At 36.5% G+C, this 25,569-nt stretch overlaps 1 protein-coding gene across 7 annotated transcripts in view; it reads left to right on the forward strand.

Moving 5' to 3' along the window:
- ADGRV1 (adhesion G protein-coupled receptor V1) overlaps positions 1–25,569 on the forward strand; it is a 295,085-nt gene that overhangs the window by 24,197 nt on the left and 245,319 nt on the right. For 4 of the 7 annotated variants that reach the window (XM_040542002.1, XM_040542004.1, XM_040542005.1 and 1 more), the window contains exons 8-19: positions 938–1,208; positions 1,990–2,319; positions 5,458–5,634; positions 6,119–6,342; positions 15,557–15,589; positions 17,353–17,479; positions 17,568–17,753; positions 19,603–19,783; positions 20,408–20,571; positions 21,213–21,336; positions 21,726–21,992; positions 24,478–24,604. In XM_040542002.1, coding sequence (XP_040397936.1) covers positions 938–1,208; positions 1,990–2,319; positions 5,458–5,634; positions 6,119–6,342; positions 15,557–15,589; positions 17,353–17,479; positions 17,568–17,753; positions 19,603–19,783; positions 20,408–20,571; positions 21,213–21,336; positions 21,726–21,992; positions 24,478–24,604 — 2,211 coding nt within the window. Of the gene's footprint in view, positions 1–937; positions 1,209–1,989; positions 2,320–5,457; positions 5,635–6,118; positions 6,343–10,901; positions 10,997–12,940; positions 13,467–15,556; positions 15,590–17,352; positions 17,480–17,567; positions 17,754–19,602; positions 19,784–20,407; positions 20,572–21,212; positions 21,337–21,725; positions 21,993–24,477; positions 24,605–25,569 lie in introns of those variants that run through there. The other 3 variants (XM_040542003.1, XM_040542008.1, XM_040542007.1) reach the window with 3 other exon arrangements.

The following is a 25,569-nucleotide window of genomic DNA, read 5'->3' on the forward strand; positions in this document are numbered from 1 at the left end:
AAGGATCAGTGAAGTTGTGATGCTGCCACACACCCGTTCATACAAGTGGAAAATATATTTCAGGCTTCCTTTCCCAGTAAATCTTTGTCTATACTGTATTTAAAGTCAGTCTCTGGTTAAAAAATGGTGGTGAGTGTCTCCTGTGAAGTACTGAATACCCATAGACTTCCAAATAAGTTAAATACATGTAATTTTACAGATAAATTAAAAACAAATCTCCACACAAATCTTTACAAGCAGGACTAATATCTATACAATATTGCCAGTTTCAGTAAAAATGTCCACTGCTAGCTAGTGATGGTGGTTCATCCCCAGAGAAAGAGGTAATGTATCAACCTCTGATTTTATGAACAATTTCTAGTATGTAGAGCCCAGTACTTCAATATTCACTTTTTTTTTTTTTTTTTTCTTTCTTGTACACAGATACAGGAAACATGACATTTCCATAATCACAAATATTGATAAATTATATTTCAGTGCATAGGCAAATAGTTGAGTCACTTTATTTTAAATAAAATCATTATTTAAATACTCATGCCTGACAATTATATTTTGATATAGTCCATAAAACAGTGTAGAAATTTAGTTGAGAAAAAGTTCTCTGAAATTTAACATCTTTCCTGAGAAAAAATATAAACATGCCAAGTTTCCTCTTCTCAGTATCTTTCTTACTGTAAACAAAATAAATTTTAACTAATGTCTTTAGATATATTACTCATGTCTTTAGGTATATTATCTCATGAATAAGCAACCTGAGAAAAGTCTACTTCTGTGGTATGATTTCACAAATTTTAAGTCCTGACTCAAATGTCAGTAGCAGCAGTTAATATTGATTCCACTGAAGTCAGTAAAAATCTTCCAGGGAATGGATAACTAAGTAAACCGGTATTAATTATAATTGCATGTTACAGATTTTTATTTTCGTTCAAAACCATAGGTTTGAAGGGATCACAATCGTAAGAAATGGTGGAACACATGGAAATGTTTCTGTGACCTGGGTCATAACTCGAAATAGCAGTGATCTGTCACCTGTGACTGCAGACCTTGTTCCAGAGACCGGGGAGATACATTTTGATCAAGGACAGATGCTGGTCACGCTTTCACTGACCATTATTGATGATAACATACCAGAAGAAGCAGAGCCCTATGTTCTGAAGCTCTTAGCTCATACAATACAGGGAGGCGCAGAAGTCAGCGAACCATCTGAGGTAAATTTGATTTCAGAACTTGTTTTGAGGAGGTGATAGATAATAATTAGGGATTAGGATTAGGATCCACCAGTTTTGGTGGATTGGCTAAACTGAAGTAGTTGTGCTTGAGTTTAAGTGAACCAAGCTGATGTATTTTCAGTATAAAGAGCCACATCCAAAGTCTTTGGCTTAACATATTATATAAGGCCAGACCTATTTAATGCAGTAGCATTTAGCTTAGAATATTCCCATCATAAATATCATTGCATAAATGCTATCTTGATTGGTTGCTTGCTAAGAGAAGGTTGAGCATTTATTTTCACTTGCTTATTTGCTGTAGACACTGGAATGTTTTACACAGAGTAATAGCTTCAAGAGGATGGCTTAGTGATTAAGACTAACCTCTGAACTTTTAAATAAGGGGTAATTAGCATTACTGACAATTCTGTGACTCAGGTCCATACTTTGCTTTTTGAACATATGATTGGAATGAATTTGGTGAATTAAATGATTTTTTCAGTCTGAAATATATTCAAATTTGCTGCTGAACCAAAAATCAGTTATTCAAAGCTCATTCTGACATAGATGAGGCATAGCAGGAAAGTTGCTGCTATCAGTGCTGTGCTGCTTGTGCACAAACAATATTTTGGGGATGTCAATCTGATTTCTTTCTTGAGTGCCAGTTCACTAACGATAAAAATGTATGATGACAGTCAGGACATACTTTCATGAAAACGTGAAAACTGTGGTGTATATTAACTGTAGCATTGAGTAAGTGATGCTGTTTTCTGTTTTGCAGCTTTTGTTTTACATTCAGGACAGTGATGATGTTTATGGCGTAATAAAGTTTTATCCTTTGGAAAATCAGAAGATTGAAAGTAATCCAACGGGACGCTTTTTATCCTTGAGTTTTGTAAGGGAGAAAGGAACAGTTGGAAATGTGCAGTTGATTTATACTGCACTGTATATTCCAGCTGGAGCTCTGGATCCTGAGAGAGCAAAAGATGGCATTCTAAATATGTCTAGAAACAGCATCCTCCTGTTTCCAGAAGGAAAAACACATCACACTTTGAGTATACCAATAAGAAAAGATGCATTTCTTCAAAATGGTGCTCATTTCCTCATACAGGTATCTCAGCTTTTTTTTTTTTTTTTTTTTAGCTTATTTAATATGAAGAATATGATTCAATAATTGTTCCTTCCCCTTGACTGTAATTTAAATGACCATTCCTGTAAAAAAAAAAAAAAGTGCTTAGCTCTGAAGCAAAGATTTTCTTATTTAAAAAGACAGCTTTCATAACTATGCTATAAAGTTTTCTATTCCTAATCATTAGTAATTACACAAATTTTAAAAATAAAGAGGATTCAGGTACTAATCATGGAATTTATCAAAATGAGATCAGTGTTGTCTGTTGCTTGCCCCTTGAAGCATGTTTCTGCTTGGACTGTGAAAAAAATAAGGTTCTTAAAATTAAATTACTGGAGCAGGAAAAATTTCAGAAATGACATGCAAGTAAATGTAGCTTGGGCTTGATACAGGTCCTTCTCCAGCAGGTTATCCCCCAGCCTGTACTGATACTTGTGGTTGTTCCTTCCCAAGTGCAGGACTCTACACTTGCTCTTGTTAAACCTCATCTGGTTTCTTCCTTCCTAGCTCTCCAGCCCGTCCAGGTCCCTTCCAACCCCTACAATTCTGTGATACTGTGATCTTTGCTCTTCCAGCTGAACTATTCTACATCATAAATTAAAAAGGGTCAAATGTATATTATATTGCATTTATATATAAATTTGTTAGTAGAACTTACTTTTTTTTTTTTTCTAGTTTTCCCTGTATAGTTTTCTTCACTTTTTTCTTTTTTTTTCTATCTCAATTTGTAAAAGATAACTTTTATCATTGTTGAAGGTGTTGATGTTATATCCATGAATTTCAAATTTGCCAGGTTTTGTATTTTCCTTATAGTCTACCAAAGATGTTGTAATCACTTCTAAGACCTTTGAAAGATTTCCTACCTCCACATCCTTCTCCCTACATTCTCTTACAGGAAGAATAAAAAGTTATGCCAGAATTATATTGTTTATCTAATATGCAATTTTATTTATTTATTTATTTATGGCATTCACAGTTAGATTAGGAATTGCTTTCTGAAATACTAGAACACGTTAGTATGTTTTATGACTGCAAGAGGTTTGAGAGATCTACAGAATTCTTAAATGTCTAATTCCATGTATTCAATGTCCTTTTTTTTTTTTTTTTTTCTCCTTTGACTATGGTCAAGACACACATTTGATAAATATTTCAGAATGTTGAGTCATTCCAAGCACTTTGCCTGGATTTTCAAACTGTAGATTCCAATGTGTTTTTTTTTTTTTTCTGTACTTTCTCCATGAACCATAAATAAAATCTTCTTTGTTTGAACAAATTAAATCAGAGGAGCTTTCCAGCTCAAATAATTAATTTAGAAACTCACAGAGAAGGAAAACACCACTATTTATCACTGTGATAATCCTTCTGCATCGTGAATAAATGATAATCTCAGTGAACATGTTTAGAATGAGTTCTACTTAGGCACAATAAAGAATCGACTCAGGAATCAGCAGAGAAGCAAATGAAACTGTAGGATGAATAAAGGTACAGGAGATAATGTTAATGTTAATGTTGATGTGAGATATATTCCTTAGTGACACCTTCCTTATATATTCCTTAGTGACACCTTCAATTAAATAACATGCTGTAATCAGAGATGCAGTTTTTGGTATAGCTAGGAAGATTAACTCTGAAAATTAAGCTCATAAACTACTAATTGTTATTGTTCAAATAACTACATATTTTTTTCTCCTTGAACTGGTTTCCTTTAAAAAGGGAAGTCTTCCTTTAAAAGTTTTCCTTTAAAAGGGAAACACTGCAGAAAGAATTCTGTTCTTTATTGATTCTCTGTTCTTTATTGATTATTACTTTATCCCAAAGGTACCATACAGGATCCAAAACATACACTTTAAATAGAGCAAATTGTTTTGGCTGTGTAGTATTTCAGAAAGTTTACTGAGCTAATAACCATACAATGGTGCACTTTCATCCTGTTAATTGCAGAATTGGGGCCTACGCTAGGAGAAAGCTCAGAAAAGAGGAGAAACAAACATCTGTTCTTCAGACTCTTGATAACAAGTTGAAATGGTTGAGAATCAGTTACTGAATACAGTATTTGTAAAACATTTCCATCTATCTTCAGATAAATGTTCATGCATATTTCTGGGTGTTACTCAAGCAGTTGTGGAACAAAATATGATACAGCCCACATATTTATACAGTTTGGTTTCAAGAACTGTAAGACTTTAAAAATCATCTTTTGAAATGGTGAACCATGATTACTATATGAATTTAAGAAAGGCCACTATTTTTTCCCCCAGAAATAAAGCTTTACTCTATGATAACACCTGATAATTCCAAGAAAAAATGTCAGTGGGAGTTTATGCCCCAGTGAAATGTTCACAGAAATGTATGCAAATCTGTTATGGAAACATTTATTGTAATGATGCATGTAGACAGAATCACATGGAATAAATAATATTTGAAGGAAATAATTAAACAGGCAAGTTCTGCTTTCCTTGGTATGTCACTACTGGTGCTAGGCTTAGTGAGTGATGCTTCCCTTTTAAAGAAAAGGATAAAAAAAATCTATTTCCTCTTAGTATGTGTAATCTATCAGAAATGCAGTGACAAGTAAAATACAGTTTTGAAATACTGTGCTGAATTTAAATTCTTAATGCAGCTCTGGTAGTTCTTAGATAGAGAATTCCTTAAAATTTTGTGGAGAGGAAAGAAAAGTGGATTATTCTTTGGCTGTTTGATCAAGGGCTGTAAATTATTATGACTTCAGTGATTTCACTAGATTTTTATCAATGCAAGACACAAAAAATGATGTTAGACAATTGCCTATGCTGCTCATCAATGACTGTTGTTAATAGCTCTAGTAATGAATCAGCTGATCTGGAACAGAGTCTCTCTCTCCGGCTTGATCTGTGTTTAATTACATACACTAACATGATTTGTCCGGGAGGTATACCATTCTGCTGACTGCTCAACAATATCCACTTAATTTCTTTGACATGTCTACTTACAAATTTTTATAACAGCAGTGCTATCAGTAGGAAGAATTTGCTCTGGAGATGTATACTTCCTGCATATGAAAATTACTCTGAAATGTCAGAACTGTTCTGACTTGGTACTGAGGCTTTTTATTTCTCAGTTTTCTCTTACTTTTTCCTACAGCTGGAAGGAGTTGAACTGGTGAATAGAATTCCTCTAGTCCCATCTGCGAGTCCTAGATTAGGTGAAATTCGAAATATTTCTCTGAGGATTACTCCAGATATTGCAAATGGAGAAATAGGCTTTATTAGCAATCTACCGATTATTCTTTCTGAACCAGAAGATTCCCCTGCTACACTGGTAAGTAAGCCTTTTTATATTGTCTTTTGCTATGGAAAACTTATTTGGAGAAGGTGGAGTTTGCTGTATTCAGTGTAGCATTTGACAATTAATGTGAGGAACAGCCTTCCTCTAAGTTCTGCCTTCTCCTAAATATTCTCTTCTTTAAAAAAAAAAAAAATAATGCTCTGAAATAATCTGTTACTAATTTACAGAGAAGTGAGATTGGTCTTTGCTTTCTGTGTAAGTATCTAAAACCAGTTAGCCCTTGATGCTCACACAGAGCAAAAGATACTGCAGTTAGTCTCTCTCACCAATTGCAAACATAGTCATGTAAAGTAGGACTGACACAAATCCTGAATAAGATAGATCATTTCCCATTCTCAAATTAGAACTGGCCAAACTTTTTTTTTATTATTATTATTTATTCAAATAGTAATTTGCAAGGGAGTAATTGGTTTTGCATCTACTTTTGCAAGTCACAAGAAATTAATGTGTTTCATAGGTTTCCATTGCATTGCATCGAGATGGGACTGATGGTCAAGCAACTGTGTTCTGGAGTTTGAAACCCTCTGGTCCCAATCAAAAGGCAGTAACACACGATGATATAAGTCCTTTTAACGGCTCCGTGGTTTTCTTATCTGGACAAAGTGATACTACAATTAACATCACCATCAAAGCTGATGATGTACCTGAAATGAACGAAACTGTGCTATTAACTTTGGACAGGTATTGGACCCTATTTTCTATTCATATGTATCAGCTGCAGTACTCAATTTATGTATAACAGATTAGCACAGTGTTAATTACACGGTATTGCTTGCATTGTGTTGATATGTGTCTGAAGAAATACTGGGCCCTTGATTCAGACTGTGTATGGGTTCTTTGACTGGAGATCAATGTAAGAAACCATTTTGCATTTATTATCTAATGACTTAATTGTTTATATTTTCATGAAAATTCTGTATGCTATTTAGAAAGTTCTTTCAGTTTTGATCTTTTTTATAGCTCTTGGTTTTAACACTTTCTTTTTTTTCCAGAAAAATAATATTTAGTGAGATAATGGGAAAAACTAAAGTGAGAACTAAAAAGCAATGCAGAACTTTTTCTGTCAGAAAAACTTTTATAACTTGGGTGTCACTGTAGAATTAGACTAGCAGTTTATTTGTTTGATCTGCATGTTCAATATTCCTTGATAATTAGATACTTCTGTCAGCTCCTAGCCCCCAGAATATCCCACTGTGACTATTATTGCAGTCTTCTGCCAATGAGAATGCAGTGGGGTTTCTGAAGCACAGTTTTCTGGTCTCCCTTCTTACCTAGTTGAGGATTTTAGGATAACAGGCTGTAAGGGCCCTCAGGTAATACTATTATCTGCATGTGAACACTGTTCAGAAAACTTCAATTAGTTTATAATCAGGAGTCTTTTCCGTCTTTGAGTTACTAACAAGAGTGTCTTGGCTATATCGTCTGTCCTGCTTCCCACAGCTCAGTTACATAAGTAAATACAGAAATAAGGGATAAAATTAGGGATAAAATTAGATAAGGATAGATAAAATTAATAATAAAAATTAGATAAGGATTAGGGATAAAATTAGGGATAAAATTAGAAAGGCCAAAGCTCATCTGGAGCTCAATCTGGCTACTGCCGTTAAAGATAACAAAAAAAGTTTTTACAAATACATCAACACAAAAAGGAGTACTAAGGAGAATCTCCATCCTTTACTGGATACGGGGGGAAACTTAGTTATAAAAGATGAGGAAAAGGCTGAGGTACTCAATGCCTTCTTTGCCTCAGTCTTTAGCGGCAAGATCAGTTGTTCTCTGGATACCCAGTACCCTGAGCTGGTGGAAGGGGATGGGGAGCAGGATGTGGCCCTCACTATCCACGAGGAAATGGTTGGCGACCTGCTACAGCACTTGGATGTACGCAAGTCAATGGGGCCGGACGGGATCCACCCGAGGGTACTGAGAGAACTGGCGGAGGAGCTGGCCAAGCCGCTTTCCATCATTTATTGGCAGTCCTGGCTATCAGGGGAGTTTCCAGTTGACTGGCGGCTAGCAAATGTGACGCCCATCTACAAGAAGGGCCGGAGGGTAGACCCGGGGAACTATAGGCCTGTTAGTTTGACCTCGGTGCCAGGGAAGCTTATGGAGCAGATTATCTTGAATGTCGTCACGCGGCACTTGCAGGGCAACCAGGCGATCAGGCCCAGTCAGCATGGGTTTATGAAAGGTAGGTCCTGCTTGACGAACCTGATCTCCTTCTATGACCAAGTGACGCGCCTGGTGGATGAGGGGAAGGCTGTGGATGTGGTCTACCTTGACTTCAGTAAGGCTTTTGACACCGTTTCCCACAACATTCTCCTCGAGAAACTGGCTGCTCATGGCTTGGACTGGTGTACGCTTTGTTGGGTTAAAAACTGGCTGGATGGCCGGGCCCAAAGAGTTGTGGTGAATGGAGTCAAATCCAGTTGGAGGCCGGTTACTAGTGGAGTCCCCCAGGGCTCAGTGCTGGGGCCGGTCCTCTTTAATATCTTTATCGATGACCTGGATGAGGGGATCGAGTGCACCCTCAATAAGTTTGCAGACGACACCAAGTTAGGTGTGTGTGTCAATCTGCTTGAGGGAAGGAAGGCTCTGCAGGAGGATCTGGATAGGCTGGACCGATGGGCTGAGGTCAACTGCATGAAGTTCAACAAGGCCAAGTGCCGGGTCCTGCACCTGGGGCGCAACAACCCCAAGCAGCGCTACACGCTGGGAGATGAGTGGTTGGAAAGCTGCCTGGCGGAGAAGGACCTGGGAATACTGGTTGATAGGCAGCTGAATATGAGCCAGCAGTGTGCTCAGGTGGCCAAGAAGGCCAACAGCATCCTGGCTTGTATAAGAAGCAGCGTGGCCAGCAGGTCTAGGGAAGTGATTGTCCCCCTGTACTCGGCTCTGGTGAGGCCACACCTCGAGTGCTGTGTTCAGTTTTGGGCCCCTCGCTACAAGAAGGACATGGAGGTGCTCGAGAGAGTCCAGAGAAGGGCAACGAGGCTGGTGAGGGGACTGGAGAACAAGTCTTATGAGGAGCGGCTGAGGGAGCTGGGGTTGTTTAGCCTGGAGAAGAGGAGGCTCAGGGGAGACCTCATCGCTCTCTATAGGTACCTTAAAGGAGGCTGTAGAGAGGTGGGGGTTGGTCTATTCTCTCATGTGCCTGGTGACAGGATGAGGGGGAATGGGCTAAAGTTGTGCCAGGGGAGGTTTAGGTTGGATATTAGGAAGAACGTCTTTACTGAAAGGGTTGTTAGGCATTGGAATGCACTGCCCAGGGAAGTGGTTGAGTCGCCATCCCTGGAGGTCTTTAAAAGATGTTTAGATGTAGTCCTTAGTGATATGGTTTAGTGGAGGTCTTGTTAGTGTTAGGACAGAGGTTGGACTAGATGATCTTGGAGGTCTCTTCCAACCTAGACGATTCTGTGATTCTGTGATTCTGAAATACCACCACACGTGCTCTTGTATTACCTCCTATTTGTCTAAGGTACATTTTCCACTTTTACTGAAAGCATACTACAGCGGTCTGCCAGCACCAACTTCCACACTGAACATCTACTACTTACATAGTCCTTGCCTTATGCAGAAGAAGTATTTTTATTCTGTACAGGAAGCGTAGGCTAGCTCTTAGATATCCACAACAGATATCCACAGTGATTCCACATTAGCAAACAATAGGCAAGAAGCTCCTCAAGCTGTTGTTGATCACTAGAAGATCCCATTTCAGAAAACATGGTTTTTGAACATCTTTATGGCACACAGGGAAGATGTTACTCCTTTGTGGGATTGGCTTGCTTGATTAAAAGGTGGCTGGTTAGTGCATGTAGCTCAGAACGAGTTATTTTATTCTACCTTGGCTACTCATTACATTAAAAAGGCAATCCTTTTCAAAACAAAAACAAACAGAGACTACTGCAAGCAGTTCTCTGCTTTCTTTCTGTGGGAGAAACTGGTTTGTCTCAAGGAATTTTTTTAGAGTCTCTGGCACAAAGGGGGAAACTAGGATTAGAAATGATGGTTCAAGTTTTGAGTGTAAGGTGGCCAAGAATGCAGAGTGGTATTGAGGTAAACAAGTAGATAGAAGTAAGCAGCATGAAAGGGTAACTTTTTTGATTCACATGTGTGAAAGTACAGTTTTCTGCCATTTATCCTGAGTTACAACTGTAGGCTGTACTTTGAAAATGGTGGCTGCAACAGGGATTGAACTGGCAGCTGAACAAATACAACCAGTGTTCTGCTTTTGCTGTGTGTGGTGCAAGCCGTAGGCTCTGTTGATCATGAAGTGGATGGTGAAAAGTGTGCCAACAGTAAGCAGCTTTCCCACACTTGGCAGAGTCAGAGAGTGAACCAAGGAACAGGTGGTCTGTCCTGGAAAAAGAAGTAAACAAGGAAGAGATAGAATCTGAATTTTTCTCTAGACCTGGGTAGCATCCCTCACTTCAACTAATTAGCAGAAGCCAAGAATGAAATGACTGCAGAGATCATCCTTTCAGTACTAGACATGACTCTTCAAATTAGGGTTAAAGGATACTGGCAGGGTTACGTGTAAGCCCGTGCTATTGCTTTTGGCCTGGTTGGTATTTTGTGGACAAAAAGAAGATTTCAGTTTCCAAGGCTGGCAGCCAGCACCTCACAGCAGTAGTGAATGAGCATGAAAACAAAGATGCACTGTGCTGTAGATGTGCTTGTACTGTTCCATAAATTGTAGCATAAGTCAGCGGGAAAAGAAAGCATGTAAGAACTTTAATGAAACTATAGACATAGACATATGTTCATAAGCATTCAGTTTATTGCAATTATTAATAGCATGGGTAAAATAATCAAAATAATTAGTTCTAACAAGGATGTATTATTTACGGCTTAGTGGTATTGTCAAGGCAGTTCAATTTTAAATAAGCTTTAAATGCATCCATAACTATATTTTTTCCAAGCCATTAAAAGCAATATTATCCTTTCTTGCTTTATGGTCTCTATACTTAGACCATACATATTAAAACTAGCTCTGAATTTTGTCCACAAACTGGAGGAAAATGTATAACATGAAAAATATGATTCCAAAGAACACAGATGAGTAATGATGAGTAATAAAGGAGCAAGGGAGTCTTGTATCTGCTGAAGCTTCTTTATATTTTCTTTTTTTAGGAGCAGCTTCAGGTTGAATGCCTGCCCTATCTGAATAGGCCTGAATTGAGACCAAGCATAAATAAAACCAGATGTCTGTAGTGAAATCTATGTGAGAAAGGAAAGACCTTGGTCTTCTTGATGAATGTAGGTGGAACAGGCCATGGAAATTGTGTGTGTGCTTTGTGAGAGCATATATGCATACTAGGGCTGTTCATTTTACCTGGTAAGCACAAACAGAAATCAGTTTTTTTTAAATCTGATTGCTGTTTTTTCCTTCTACACAACATAATCTCTCACTGGAGTTATCAGCCCCTCAGTTAAGGTGCAGACAGCTATCAATTTGGCACCTGGCACAACCAGAGGGCCAGAACCTGCAGGGTATGTGGGCTGGGGACGTGGCCTGTGTTTGTGCTCATGAGTGAGTAGTGGTGAGACTGAGAACTCGGAGACTTTGGGATCTGGGGATAAATCACTTTTATTTTGTGGAAGTGATAATCAACAAACAGACGACTGTTTAGACAGTCCTTATGCTCCAACATTTCTTGAGTCTTGACTCATGGAAGTTAGGATGCCGGAACAGATCCATATGCATACGTTATGACATAAACCTCATTTACTATATATAATAAACTGAAGCAACAATACTTGGAGATTTTTATAGTTCTAGTGATTTCAGTGATGGGATACAGATTTCCATAGGCTGAAATTCTGTCATCAGTTTATGTAGAAAATGATGAGACCTATGAGTTAAGAAGTAATTTTTTGAAAATTACAAATGTAAAATACAGACTTGACTATTTCACTGTGAGATATCTGGCAGTTTTTAAACATTTTTGGGTTTAAGAGGTTGCTACATGTCAAAAAGTTAGAAAAGCATAGGAGGGCCTTTTAAAGCACTACGTAGTGTCGATGGTCAGGGCTTAAGGGTTTATGTGTCGTGGGTTACTCACTGCCATAATGCTTACTGGAGCTAGAATTTTCTCCTTACTAGGTAATTTCCTTTGGTTAGTGTCTGTTTCAAAACCATATCTATCTTACTTATGTAAATTTTCATAGAATCACAGAATAGCTTGGGTTGGAAGGGACCTTAAAGATCATCAGTTTCCAACCCCACTGCCATGGACAGGGATGCCACCCATTAGATCAGGCTGGCCCACAGCCTTGTCCAACCTGGCCTTGAAAACCTCCAGGGATGCTTCAAGGGTTTGATCAGACTGTGTTTTAACGGGGAAAAAGTTATTTGAAAACAGCAGCATGTTGAAATGAGTGTGCTGGACACCTACTGCTTGTTTTCATTACTTCTCAAAATAACAACAACATATCTCTCCTGCTATGACTCAGAAAAATTAAAATAGCCTCAAAAATCAAATAAATGATGGATTAAACCTGGAGAGAAGGTGTTTGCTCTGATGAGAAGCACTATGGAATGTCTAATGTGGCAAATCCTACTTTAATGCAGTTCTTTAGAGCTAGAGCCTGCCACTAATTAAATCAGTAGATAATCCTGAAAAAATTGAAGAGGGGGTGAACACAGAATGCAAGCAAATTGAGTAATGTTCCACAAGCAATTTCAATTCCCCCTTTTTGAGATACCCTGACAGAAAAGAAAGTCTTTTAGGGAAGTGTGGTTTAATAATGACAGCCATGTAGATTCACAGTGGAAATTAAGTTTCTCATGTGTCTTTCAGAACACTCAGGTTCTGCAGAAATTCCAGATTTTTTCAAAAGTTATTATCTTCAAAGCTATTTTTCCTTTATTTATTTAATTATTTTGTGGTTCTATTTAGTTCTTAATAACATTGAAATTCTCATGGTACCTTAAACATAGTCAAAAGCCTAATTTCTGCTATTTTCTTGTACTGCGTGTTTTAAAAAGTGTAAGAAACATTTTGAAGCTCCTGTTAGTTGTCCTAATTCATCTGTAGTTCTTGCTACATAATAATTATGATTTTTTTTACTGAAAGAATTTCCCTAATGATCAGTGCATTTCACATTAGTCTAGAAATGCTTTACACACTTTGAGGTTGTATTTCTTATGTCAGCATCATAAGCATTGCCAGGGTTTACTGTCTGTGACCATATGAAAACTTCATGTCCATACATAGCCATTTTACAGAAAAAAATAAGCTGAGGATAAAAACAGGGAAGTGGCTTTCCCAGTGATTGGTATCTCCTTATTCCTGGTCAAAAGTTCTTTTCACTAGCTGGAGCTGCTGGCCATGGTTAAGCCACCATGTCAAAGCAGCTGTTTTAACTTTTATTGCTGCTTCTGAATAGCCCTCTTTGTCCTGTTTCCATACTGCTGTCAGAGGAACACCTAAAGAGCTGGTTTCACATACCACGAGGAGTGAAACAGGACTGAGCTGGACCTGTGTAGTGTGAGGCAGTCTGGGAGCATCTCCTCCATGGTGTAAGGGTGGTATATGAACGCCCCTCTGTTCTTCGAGGTTGGAAGTGCATGTGACAGGGGATGGGGCTGGTGTCCTGGCAGCTCTCTGGTGGCACAGACCCTGTGTCCAGCCCCGTAGCTGCTCCGAGTCAATCTGAGCTGGCTGCTGGAAGTATTATGCAGCTATTTGCTGAACGCTTTACCTTGCCTGGCTTAGCCCTGTATGGACTTATGTTTAGCACATGAAGAGTACACTGAACCACAAAGCAAGCATTTGGATTAAAAGGATAAAAGTTTGCAGGATGTGAGTATGGTAATTGCATTACAATGTAATTGTTCAAAACAATAGAATTGGGATTTTTTTATTTTTTTTTCTTATTCCTAGAAAAAAGTAAATCTGTGAGAATACTTTACAACAAACATTTTGGATTTAAATTTAAAATGTACCTTCCTAATTTATCTTTGTTCTCTTAATTCTTCTTTTTTTTTTTTTTTTTTTTCAATACTATTTTTTTAAAATTTCTTGTTAGGGATATGCATTCTATGTTATGAAAAATTACATGTATATGCCTTAGAGTATAGATATAAAGAATACTACTGAGTGCATCATTCTTAGAATCACAGAATGGCTGAGGTAGGAAGGGACCTTAAAGATCATCCAGTTCCAACCCCTCTGCCATGGGCAGGGATGGCACCTACTAGATCAGGTTGGCCACAGCCTCATCCAACCTCGTCTTGAACACCTCCAGGGATGGGGCAGCCACAGCTTCATTCATTCATCATTTGCTTAACAGCATCTTGGAGTTGGAAATCTAAACCTAGCTGCTTCTATTAAGTTTTTGCATAAGATGTTTTATGACTTTTTGGAGTAGTAACTAAGATTACTGTGCCAGGGCAGTGATAACAGTCTGACCACTCATGATATCAGCCAGAGAAAAAAAAAAAAAAGGCCAGATAATAAATAAACAAACAAACAAATAAATAAATAAAAGGATCCAGGTGTTCAAGATAGGGTTTGTATGGAGAAACCACCTGAACAATGTTCTTTTTTACCAGTTGATGGAGTGAATTTTACTGGTTGCTTCCTGACCTGAAAGCTGTCTAGGTTTAATGCATAACAAAAACTCACTTGACATAGTGATTCATTTTTATTTTCTGTTGTAAATTATTTTGCTAACAGCTTAGCGATATAATTAAATTTTAGCATTACCAACTCTGGAATCTTCTCCTTGATCTTTTCATTGTATTAATATTTTGCTGTTTTTCAAATGCCTTTGTATGTTTCTGAGGGAAGGGAGAATGTCTCAATATATACCTAGCTTCAGTGAATATCAGTAACAAATTTCAATTAATTCAAATTTCCTATTCGAAAGAACATCTGTGAATGTATTTACTTTCAGAATTTGGAGTGAACTCTTATCTGTATTGAATTTCAAATCTAAGTTATTTTTGAGATTAGTGGAGTCCAATTATCACCTTACAAACACTGTTTTAATCTGGTTTTGGTACTTTGATAGACGATACAGTTTTTGTATTTAATGTATTTTTGATTAAGACAGCCAAAATACATGATTACTATTGCAGAATAATGCTGCCCTTTTGACTGACTTCATGTGGCAGTTTTGTTATAAATGCTTGGTTGAAACTTGAGTCAATTTTTTAATCTTTTGATTAGCAAATACCTTTTCCTTTCCCCTTTTTCCTTTTTTTTTTTTTTCCCCTTTATTCCCTTTGTCTCCTCTTTTTCCCCTTTTTCTCCTTCTGCTTCTCTTTCTTATATTTGTATTTATGTTATACATGTATATATACTACTTTGGTAATCTGATTAACTAAAAAATTGTTATAAATGAGGTTTGCTGTGATTTTGTGCCTAATTACTTTTCCTTGTGTACCCATCAGTACTCTTTCTGTGCTTATCTGTTTTTATCATTATTTTGTCAGACTGATGAAACACCATATCACAGAGGCACGTAGATGTATTTTCCTAATAAAGGGTTATAATCGTGGACTGCTGCTGCAGTTGTGATCACGCAGTCAGTAATCAAGCTCTTTGAGGAGGGCTTGGTAGGGAACACCTTGAGTGGCTCTTGACATGCGGAATTGGTCACGGGGTCATTCTTCCTAAGTGGGAATTGCCTACTTGCTGGCCTTTGTCAACAGGAAAATTTCAAGCAAGGAGGGTTCCCATGAAATGAACATTACAAACTTTTGGAAAGTAAAAAGAAAGCCTTCTTTTTATTTATTTCTTTTCCCTTGTGTTAGTTTTTTATTGTTTTGCTTTTTGTTCTTTTATAAGATGGGTAGTATTGAAATTTTAGTAAGTGGCACTTTCATTACTTTCCCCATCCTCTTTTTTTTTTATTTTTTTTTATTTTTTTTCCTCTGTGTTGACAGGGTAGAGACAGAAAGGTTTGTCGTGTTCTTTGGGTAAGTGTGGTGAACTGTTTTTTATCCTCAGTGAATCAATGCTTTGTTTTAGAAGTGGTTGGTTTGGACAGAATCCGTCTTTATCATTTCTTTCCCCCCCAAGAATCACATCTCTGCGTCTCTTCAGACAACGCATGCTTCCCCTTTGGTGTTTCGTTTGATGGCATGGGGTTCTTGCTTGAAGGCATTTCTTTATGTAGGATCTGTGAATGATGAAAGTTATGAATGCATGGCTCAGTGTTTGATATTTCAGTGTTTCATGGAATAATGAATTAATTGTTTTAAACTGCTACAAATACACTTTGCCCCAACTACATGGCTGAACTGATTAGAGTTACAGAGTAATTTTCTCTAGTCAAAGAAAAGGAAAGTTATCTTGATTTAGACTAACATGCATATAATTTATATAACACAGGTTATTTTTTCTACTGATTTTTTTTTTTTTAAACATGTAACAAACATGAGCACGTTACTCTATTAAATAGGTATTACCTATTTTGCATCCTGTACCCTGTCCTGTAGACTATGCTACAACAAACAATGCTAAGTAGTTTTTGTGTTTGTAGGTTCCAGTTACTTATAATGTGCTTCTGGACACAGTTCTGGGCTTGATTTCAAAAACTGGATATAATAGATCACATTTCTTCATGAAATAGTGTTTGATAAAGTCTAGGTTGTAGTACAGTGAAAGCACAAAAATATGTACAATATGCAGGACCATGATTTCATTGAAAAATACAGTACTGACAGGAAACATGAAAGATGCAAAGGAATCTAAGTACCTAAAACTACAGGTAATAAATCATATGCAGACCATCAATCTGAAGGTGTATTCTTGATGCATCCTGCAATAGTGCTTCTCTGGAATTTTTAATATAAGAAATTTAAAATGATGAAAATTACTGCTTCTAAGGAAAGGCAAGCAAGTAATATGCAAGGTTCATTACTGTTATCAGATATTGCCCATTCATGTCACAGAGTACGATCAAGATGGTGTAGGAGAAGCCCAGAGAGAGAAATCCTTTACTGAGAGGAATCTGAAGTATGCGTATTTGGTCAATGTACTTCATTCTTGCACCATTCGCCATGTGCTTTAAAGGAGTAATGAGAAGGGGGAATGAGTCTGAGCTACTGAGAGCGGGTCCAACATTTTGTAGAGTCAGATGGGGATCCTACAGGTAGTCTCCACATCTACAGAAGGCAGGCTAACACAGAGCTCAGGATGAAATCCATGGTATCGAGGGCCAAATTTCTGCCTCTTTATGTCAGTAGTAAACTTTGACAAACAAAGCAATAATGGGAATTTATGCTTTTCAGTGTAAGCTCAGCATAGGTGATTTTGGAATTTCCTTTATACCTTGATCCAAATACAAAGTAGTTCTGAATTTAACTAACTTTTTTTTTTTTTTCCTGGCACTATTCTGTTTCTTTTCCTGTGTGTTGTGTGCATGTGTTATCAAAAACAGACAAACAAACAACAGATTTACTAGCTATAAAAAGGTAATCAGAAAAAAAAAAATGAAAAAAAAAAAGTTACTTCAGAGGCAATTATTTATTTTTCTTCTTCTTTTTTTTTTTTTTTTTTTTTTACAAATGGATAAAACATTCTGATGTTGTATCATTCTTAACTTATTTTAATCCTTGTAGGTAACTGTTGTCCTTCATAATTTATTCATAAAGTTTGTCAATATCCTGATCTCCTCTGTATGGAATCGCTAAACAGAATTGCAACTTGAAAAAAAACTCTTACCTTCCTTTCTCAGGGTCAGTGTGGAAAATCAGATACTGAAATACGGGTTTACTACTTGTGAAATTACAATTTTGGAAAATGATGATCCTGGAGGAGTGTTCGAATTTTCTTCCTCTTCCAGAGGTCCCTACAGCATCAAGGTAGCTATCCGAGTAGCGTCACTTAAACATTACAGACAACTTAGTTCTAACAGAGTGCTAGAAAAAGATGAATTTTATTTTTTTGCAGGAAGGGGAGTCTGTTGAGCTGCAGATTGTTCGCACTAGAGGAAGCCTCATCAGACAGTTTCTGCGCTACACTGTAGAACCAAGAGATAATAATGAGTTTTATGGAAGCACAGGAATTCTGGAGTTTAAGCCGGGTGAAAGAGAGATCATAATTACTCTACTGACAAGGATGGATGGGATTCCAGAGGTAAAAATTAATATTTTTCTCTCTTTAAATTGCATTCACATACATATTTGTTTGTCACTTATTAAAATATAGATGGTTTCACCTGTAAATACCAGCAATTTTTCTGTAACATTTGAAGGCTTTCTTTTTCTTAAGTGTGAGAAATAGATAGAGGAAGAGTGACTGAAAGGCCTATAAGATAGTCAAGCACCATATGAAAGCATTTTATATCAATACAAATCAGGTCTTGTCAGTCTTGCCTGAATATTCATTTCTCTGATATCTCTATTGTTTTGTAATCCCAGAAATCTGCAGAATTTGAGGCATGTGTCTGTTGCTTTTCTCTTTGCTTTCTGCTTTGCTTTCTGTAGCTTGTTCCCTTTCCTGTGCATCAGACATCCTGGATTCCATCAGGAAGTTTGCAAGGGTTTGATTTTACCACATTTATGTTAACATAAATTTTAGCTGCTGTGATTCAGCATTTTTTGCTGCCTTTACATGCATATTCCTATGCTGTATTTTGCATAAGCAGTTAGTTGTGTTTGTCTGATCTTGCTAATGAGCTGATCTAGGAGTAAGGTGTCAGAAAGCCAGCTTTACAAAACATAAAGGTTTTAGGAAGGTTAATAATCTTTTTGTAGGGCCAGCTGGTCATCAGTCATGGATTGAAGGAGAGATGGAGGACCATATGATAAGGAAATCAGGGGATCACAGCAACTCCAACTTCAATTGCATAGGCTGCTGTAGAAATTCAGGTTTCTTTTCCCTACATACTCCAAAGAAAAGAGACATAAGAAGTCTGAACTCCACTACAGAAGCCAGGAACATAAGTTAAGCTAGTAAAACTTAGGCAATAAAATACTGGGTTATTTAATAGTTCCATTCCCAGTTTTTACTAGTTCGTCAGCAGGCTGAGATAAAAGTATTTCCCCGCTTACAGCAGTATTATTAGACTAGGTAAGTCATCCTGCTGAAATGCTCAGGCAAAAACATACAAATTGTAGTGTCAGGACTAAAAAATAAGGAGGTCCTTTTATACTCTTCTATCTCCAAGAGTGGCCAAAAGCCACATAAATGAGCAGGACATATATAATCACTTTTCTCCAGAATGCCATCCCAGCCTCCAATGGTGGGCAGTCCAAGGATGTCTGGAGTAATGGATGGTATCTTTGGGTGCCTTCAGATTTTCTTTCTGTTAATTGAAGCAGTTACGCTTTGAACGCAGGTAAGATTTTAGCATCCATGACATTCCATAGTACTGAACACCATTGTTTAATTGAGTTGTATGTGAAGAACCAGTTCATGCGAGTGTCTTTACTGCTAACCACCAGCCAGTTTCACTGAGTTCTCCCCAGTGTAATGCTGTTTTCTAGATAGATAAATGCAATAATTTTTTTTTAATGTTCTCTGATACTTTTTTGAAAGTACCATGTTCCATTAGATTAATAAAGCCAGTTGATCAATTCTTTCTAAATTAGCATGCTGTCCATGGTTTAAAAAGCTTTGCTTTACCTGTTACAAAGCCAGGAATCTTAAGAAGTCTTGGAGGAAAGAAAATTTACATTTCAGAGTGTGTTACAAACATTACTTGTGAAATTATGCGATTCTAAATTAAGTACACAAAATAAGTCCTTGCTTGTAATAATAATAGACTTTTGGAGAAACCGATGCTTTTAGAGGTAGAAAGTTCTAACAATTTCCTTTATTTGATGGCATTATACAGACATCTATTGCATGTAGAATGTGTGTGATTTCATTTTAAGTTTGTATCCCTTTCTGCCTGATGGGGGACTGTGGACTATAGACCATTTTGTTTTTGATGTGGATGTTGAATATGTATTTTTATTCTGACTGAGTTTCCCTCTTCTAGCTGGATGAGCTATATTCTGTGGTACTTAGTGGCTACAGTGAAATGCCAGGCAAGTTGGGGAATGCCACAACGGTCAATATAACCATTCTGAAGAATGATGATCCACATGGTATCATTCAGTTTCTACCTTACGAACTAACAGTAACAATAAGTGAAAGCAAAGGAGAAGTCATCCATACTGGTAATTCCTTTTTATTAGAGTTACTTCTTTATCTGCTGTCTGCTTCTGCAAGTCTTATTTTCCCTGTTCTAGGATAACAGAAGTCTAGGAGACTTCTTACTAAAATCTCCACTCAGGACTTTACAGAGTGGTACAATGCCAAGCAAGATGAGCAGTGGAGAGTGAAGTGGAGAAGTATGGGTGTGGAAAAACAGAGGGATTAACTGAGTAAAAAGGATTGCTAGAGAATTTTCTAGACAGGAGGGATGGAGTACTGATATATGTGCAAAGTGCAACGTGGAGGTAGTAGCTCTGTTTGTGGAGAATGAAGAATGGGGTGTTATATAAGAGAAACATAGAGTTAAATCTTCCTATGGGTGATTTTAATTGATCTATTTCTATTCAGTTATCAATTACTTTTACAGGCAAGAATTAACATGTGAAATTAAAGCAGTTTGAACTGCTTTAGTAATCGATCTTTGTGTGTCCTTTTCTGTAGCACTCCAACATGTTACTGGTTTCATAAGAAGTGAAACTGGTTATTATTTTATTTCCTTTTTCTCAGTTTCAGATGTTTCAGATGTTCCTTTTTGATTTCTGTTGCTCTGAATATGCACACAGACTCTGTATGTTTATGTTTTTTAGCTGTTTACAGAGTTGTAAGAAACCAAGGAAACTATGGAAATGTTAGTGTGTCTTGGGTTGTTGATCCAGCATGTACCAACGACGTCTATCCAGAGCAAGGGACTATTTTATTTGATAATCTGGAGTTTTCAAAAAATATCACCATTTACTCACTGCCAGATGAGGTAAACACTTTTACAGTGTTTTGGGGTGAGAATATGGGACAAAGAGTAAGTACTAAAACATTAGAATATAAGGAGAAAAAAGGAATGTGTGTTTCTCAAGAGCCTAATAACTTGTAGGAAATATCAAAATACTTGGGTAGAACTGAGATAATGTCTGCAAATCATAGAGAAATTTCAGAAGCTGTGCGTACCTCTAAACAAAAAAGTTAGAAGCTGAGAGTAATTGTACTGTGGTAAAGTTACAGGAAAGTTTATTTGACTGAAACTCATACCTTGATAACTGGAATCCTAATTTCAATCCTAATCCTACATGCTGATAAATTTGAAGTAATATAAGAAAGATTACACCTAATGATAAATAAATAAAGCTGTAAAAAAACCTACGTGTATCAGAAACATAAAACTGGAAGGTAACTTTTGGGTCATCTGTGCAACATAAAGAGGAAGGGACTTATTTACAAAGACTGTAGATGGATGATAATTTCTGTATAACTGTATGAATTGTCATCCCTCTTGAAACACATAAGGACTGACAAATAAAAACAACACTCAGAAATCTCTGGTTTATTAATCCCCCTAACTTTTCATTTTAAATTCTTCAGTGTTTTGTATGCTAGAAATTAATGTCTTAATACTTTCAGGTACCTGAAGAGCAGGAAGTATTCACCATCAGTTTATTCAATGCTACCGGTGGAGCCAGGCTGGGCAATGTAACCACTGCAATTTTACAAATAACAAAGAATGATGATCCCATTTATTTTGCAGGTTAGATATTATTGTTTATAAATGTGGAATACATACAGTACCTAAAACGGATTTTTTTCACAAACCAGATCATTGAGAAATCCTAATCCCAAAAGAGCAAGTGCAAAAGTTCCCCAAACTTTTTTTTTTTGTATTTAATTTATATTTGTTTCCTTCAGAACCTTCCCGTTTTTTTGTGTGTGTCATTTTTCTCTTTGTTGATGTTAAGATCAGTTAGGAGGCAAGGTAAAAAATATTCTCTTGTACCTGAATTATTTCGTTACCTTCATCACATACATCTTACTGTTTTATTGAAGAGGAAGATCCTACCAGAGAGAATCAAGAAAATAGAGCAAATGCAAGTAACTCAGGCTTGAACTCAGGCAGATTCGTTGCTTTTGTACTTTCAGAACCTGTGACAGTGAGTGTTCAAGAAGGAAGTGTTGCAAACTTTACAGTCCTGAGGAATGGATCTGCTGATTTCGCTGTTGTTGTCCAGTATATTACTGTTAATGGAGATGCAACAGCTGAAGAGGGAGACTTTGTTCCCAGTGGAAAGAACAGTGTCATTTTGTTTGATGTTGGAGAAAGAGAGCAGAATTTATCTGTTTATATCAATGACGATGATACCCCTGAAACTGATGAAACATTTTATATTATCCTTTTCAATTCTACAGGTAAGTCTTCCTTTTTATTTTTTTTTTATTTTTTGTGGCAATTTCTTAGTATCTTGGTCTTATCGTAAAGCAATATTTAAATGCCAAGAATTATACAAATAATGTTTGCTTCAAGATTTTTATACAATAAATGCATACTGTGTTTGAATTTTCATCCTTAATTATTTTATTGGAAACAAAAATCAAATGATACAGTTGATACCTTGCCTGCAAAAACAACTGGAGTGAAAGTCCCTTTTCAAATATAAATGCTCCAAATTCGATGGACTTAAATACAAAAACACAAAGAAAAAAAAATTTAGTACCCAACAGTCTCAGGGAAAGAGGTATTCTTTTAGTTACTTTTTTCATGCTCCAGAGTGTATTACGAAACTACATGATTTTTGTAAAACCAAACAGAACTGCCATATTTCGGAGGAAGGGTATGTAATTGCTCTATTTTATTTTTGTGGTAGTGAAAAGTATGCATACATTTTTTTCACTCTGAGACTATAGTTTTAAAAGGCTTAATTTGCAGAAAAATATATGTCACAATTTACCCAGGGGACCACCTCTAAAGAAAGGATTTATTACCTTAGAAATAACATTGTATTTTTATTTATTTATTTATTTTTCAAAGTTTACACTTAACAAGGAATGACCAAAATTATTCAGCCCATTCCTCACGTTTTTGAAACACATATCTTTTGGAATAAATTATCACTGTTATGTAATATACATGAGAAAATAAAAGTGAAGTATAAGAAATTCATAATTTTTCCAGAGCCCTAAGTGTTTAATAAAGACCCTCCCCACACCTAGCTCCAACAAAACTCATGGTGTTGTGGGAGAGTCATTTGCAATTGTGTTAGCAAATTTTAATTTACTGCCCTTCATTTTTTACTGTTCTCTAGCTGAGAGGTAATAACAGGCTCTGAATCTGCTGCAAATCTTTGCAATGCAAAGTAAAGCTGTATTGAATCAGCCATCAAAACTTGAGGCACTGTAATTTAATAAAGCAAAGAAAGATGAGGCCAATTAACCATCAGACTATACCTTCGGATTGTGTGACACGTTCTCAAAGTAAAATACCTACCAGGGATTCAATTCAAGATTAGGAAACCTAAAATTAGATTTCTTCATCTGTAAGCACGCTAAGCATCTTAGTTCTCATTACAGTCTCTGATGGTCTTAGTCTTTAGCAGTTGATAAGACTAAAGTGATTGAGGTCATGCTACAGTGGACACCCTGTGGCTGGCCTGTGAGTTGCTCACAAGGCAGCACTGATCTTGAGTTGAATCCTTCCCTGAACATTGGTAGCAGGCAGCCAGAGGTTGACAGGGAAAGCAGTAATTTGAGTATAAGGCAGCTAAGCTATTTCCCAAGGTCAGATGGTATTCACTGTAGTACCCAGGTCTCTTATAAAATATCAGACTAGGGAAAGGATTAGACAAAACCATTCTTCTTCCTTCATAAGTTTTCTCTTTTGTTGTCTCTTTCTACTTTAATAACTTTCTTCAGGATCTACTGGTAGCTCCCAATACTACCCCATTGGGAACATATCATGGCTTTTCTCCTAGCACATGGGGAATGGGTATCCATAGTCTCCCTTTTCTTCTAAAATGAGCATCATATTGTTTTACAGTCATTCTAGAATCACTAAGAATACAGAATATTTCTATACGTATTCCTGAAAGCAAAAGTTGGTTTTCTTTCTATGATTGGTTACATATAGTGGCCTTGGCTGTTCTGAAAATTTTTTTGGAACTGTTGTTCCTGAGAGAAAATACAAATAGAGGTATATGAAGTTAGAGGAATAAGCACATTGTTTAACGTGGAACAAAATTTAGTTGGACACTTTCAAAGAAGATGAAAAATGGGGTGGGTGTGGAAACATTATGTTCATCTATGGACAATGGAATGGAGTTAGAATTAACATCCCTTAATATTTACCTGTACTAATATGCACACTGAAATCCTGCTAGCTTCCCATCTACTTCATAAGAATCTTATGTTTCTTCCTTTTAGATATTCTTTGATATGGGTGTGAATAAACTCTTAGACATTGCTCATAGCTTGTATTTAGTTTAAATGCAATACTTTTCTTCTAGGTCTAAAGAAGGTCTGGGGTCTCTGAATACCTTACTCTTTTATTCTGTACCTCTGAATATCTTATTCTTTTGACTTGTCCAGATGATCAAACAGAAAATGTTACCTCACATAACAACTACATGCAAGGATACTGTGTAGTAAGAATCACATCTTCTCAGTTCATGTCATTTTTCCTGAAAATCTTATGTCTTGCTCTCTGGATGGTACACTGCTTAAATACTTTTACTCTGATTTGCCTGCTGCTGAATACCTCAAATACTGTTTTTCACTGACTTTTATAATTGTCCTTTTCTTTGCATAAAATCAATTGTAGTGAGTAGAAAACATAATTGGATTTAGAGTTACCTACATTTCTGATTCCAATTTTAATAAACATAATTGTCCTCTTTTTTAGGAGATACAGTTATCTTTAAGGCTGGAATGGCAACAGTTATTATTGAAGCAAATGATGATCCTAATGGAATTTTCTCTTTGGAACCTTTAGAGAAGCCAGTTGAAGAAGGCAAAAGTAACATTTTTTGGTAAATAACTTTTAAAGAATATCTTTGCACTCTTTTGGAACTGGTGTATGTGGTACTTTATAAATAGCACTTTGATTAAATCAAATGCGCAAGTGTGCATTGATAGAAGTGCACTATAGAAAAACAGTTTTACAAAATTTTGGATTAAATGATTTGTAATGTGTTGAAGACATCACCTGTAATACTATAGAGTACACAGTAAATATTAAAAAGTGCACAGAAGCTCATGTTGAAATGTAACTAAATAAGACTTCAGCATTGATGTTCTGTTATAATCTCAGGAACCTGTAGATACAGAAAAATCTGAATGATTGAGCACAATATAACCTAGGCTGACAGAAAAAGAAAAAAAAAAAACTCAGCAAATAGCTAAATATGACTGTGTGGCACTAGGTGGCTTTTTGTACCCATCTTTGAAATTTGCAACTGCAAACTACTGTATTCTTTCTTTCTGTTTTTCTATTTCTTTTTTTTTCTTTTATCTGTTAATTACAGATTGAAATCTATACTTGAAGTCTGGGTGTGACACTCTTCATTAGTCTGACCTTTGAAAGTATTTTCCTTTGTGCCACCATGATATATTGAAGAATGAGCAGGGTTAAAAATTGAATGCACTTGGCATCTCGCCTTGTTACATTCATTTCATAAATTTACTATGGGATTTTAATTGGATGAAAAAATGATTTTTCATTAAGAAATCTTGAGACAGGCTGTAAAAAGAAGTTAGGTCACAACAAACGTGATAGTGCAAATAGTTAGGCAAGAGGTTCTTCTTGCATTTAAAAAATCATCCTTTTTTGTTTGTTTTAAAGCCTTGAAACAAATGCTTAAGGCTGTGAATTAGTTCTTTATGCTTGTGTTAATACATCTGAAAATTAATAGTCTCGAGAAAAGAGGATATTAAGTTCATTGTGTGTTTGTTGTTGTGCCGTTCACTGTTTTGGGCTTTGTTGATTTTTGTCCTT

Source organism: Cygnus olor, chromosome Z (assembly GCF_009769625.2).
Source record: "Cygnus olor isolate bCygOlo1 chromosome Z, bCygOlo1.pri.v2, whole genome shotgun sequence".
NCBI classification, from domain to species: domain Eukaryota; kingdom Metazoa; phylum Chordata; class Aves; order Anseriformes; family Anatidae; genus Cygnus; species Cygnus olor.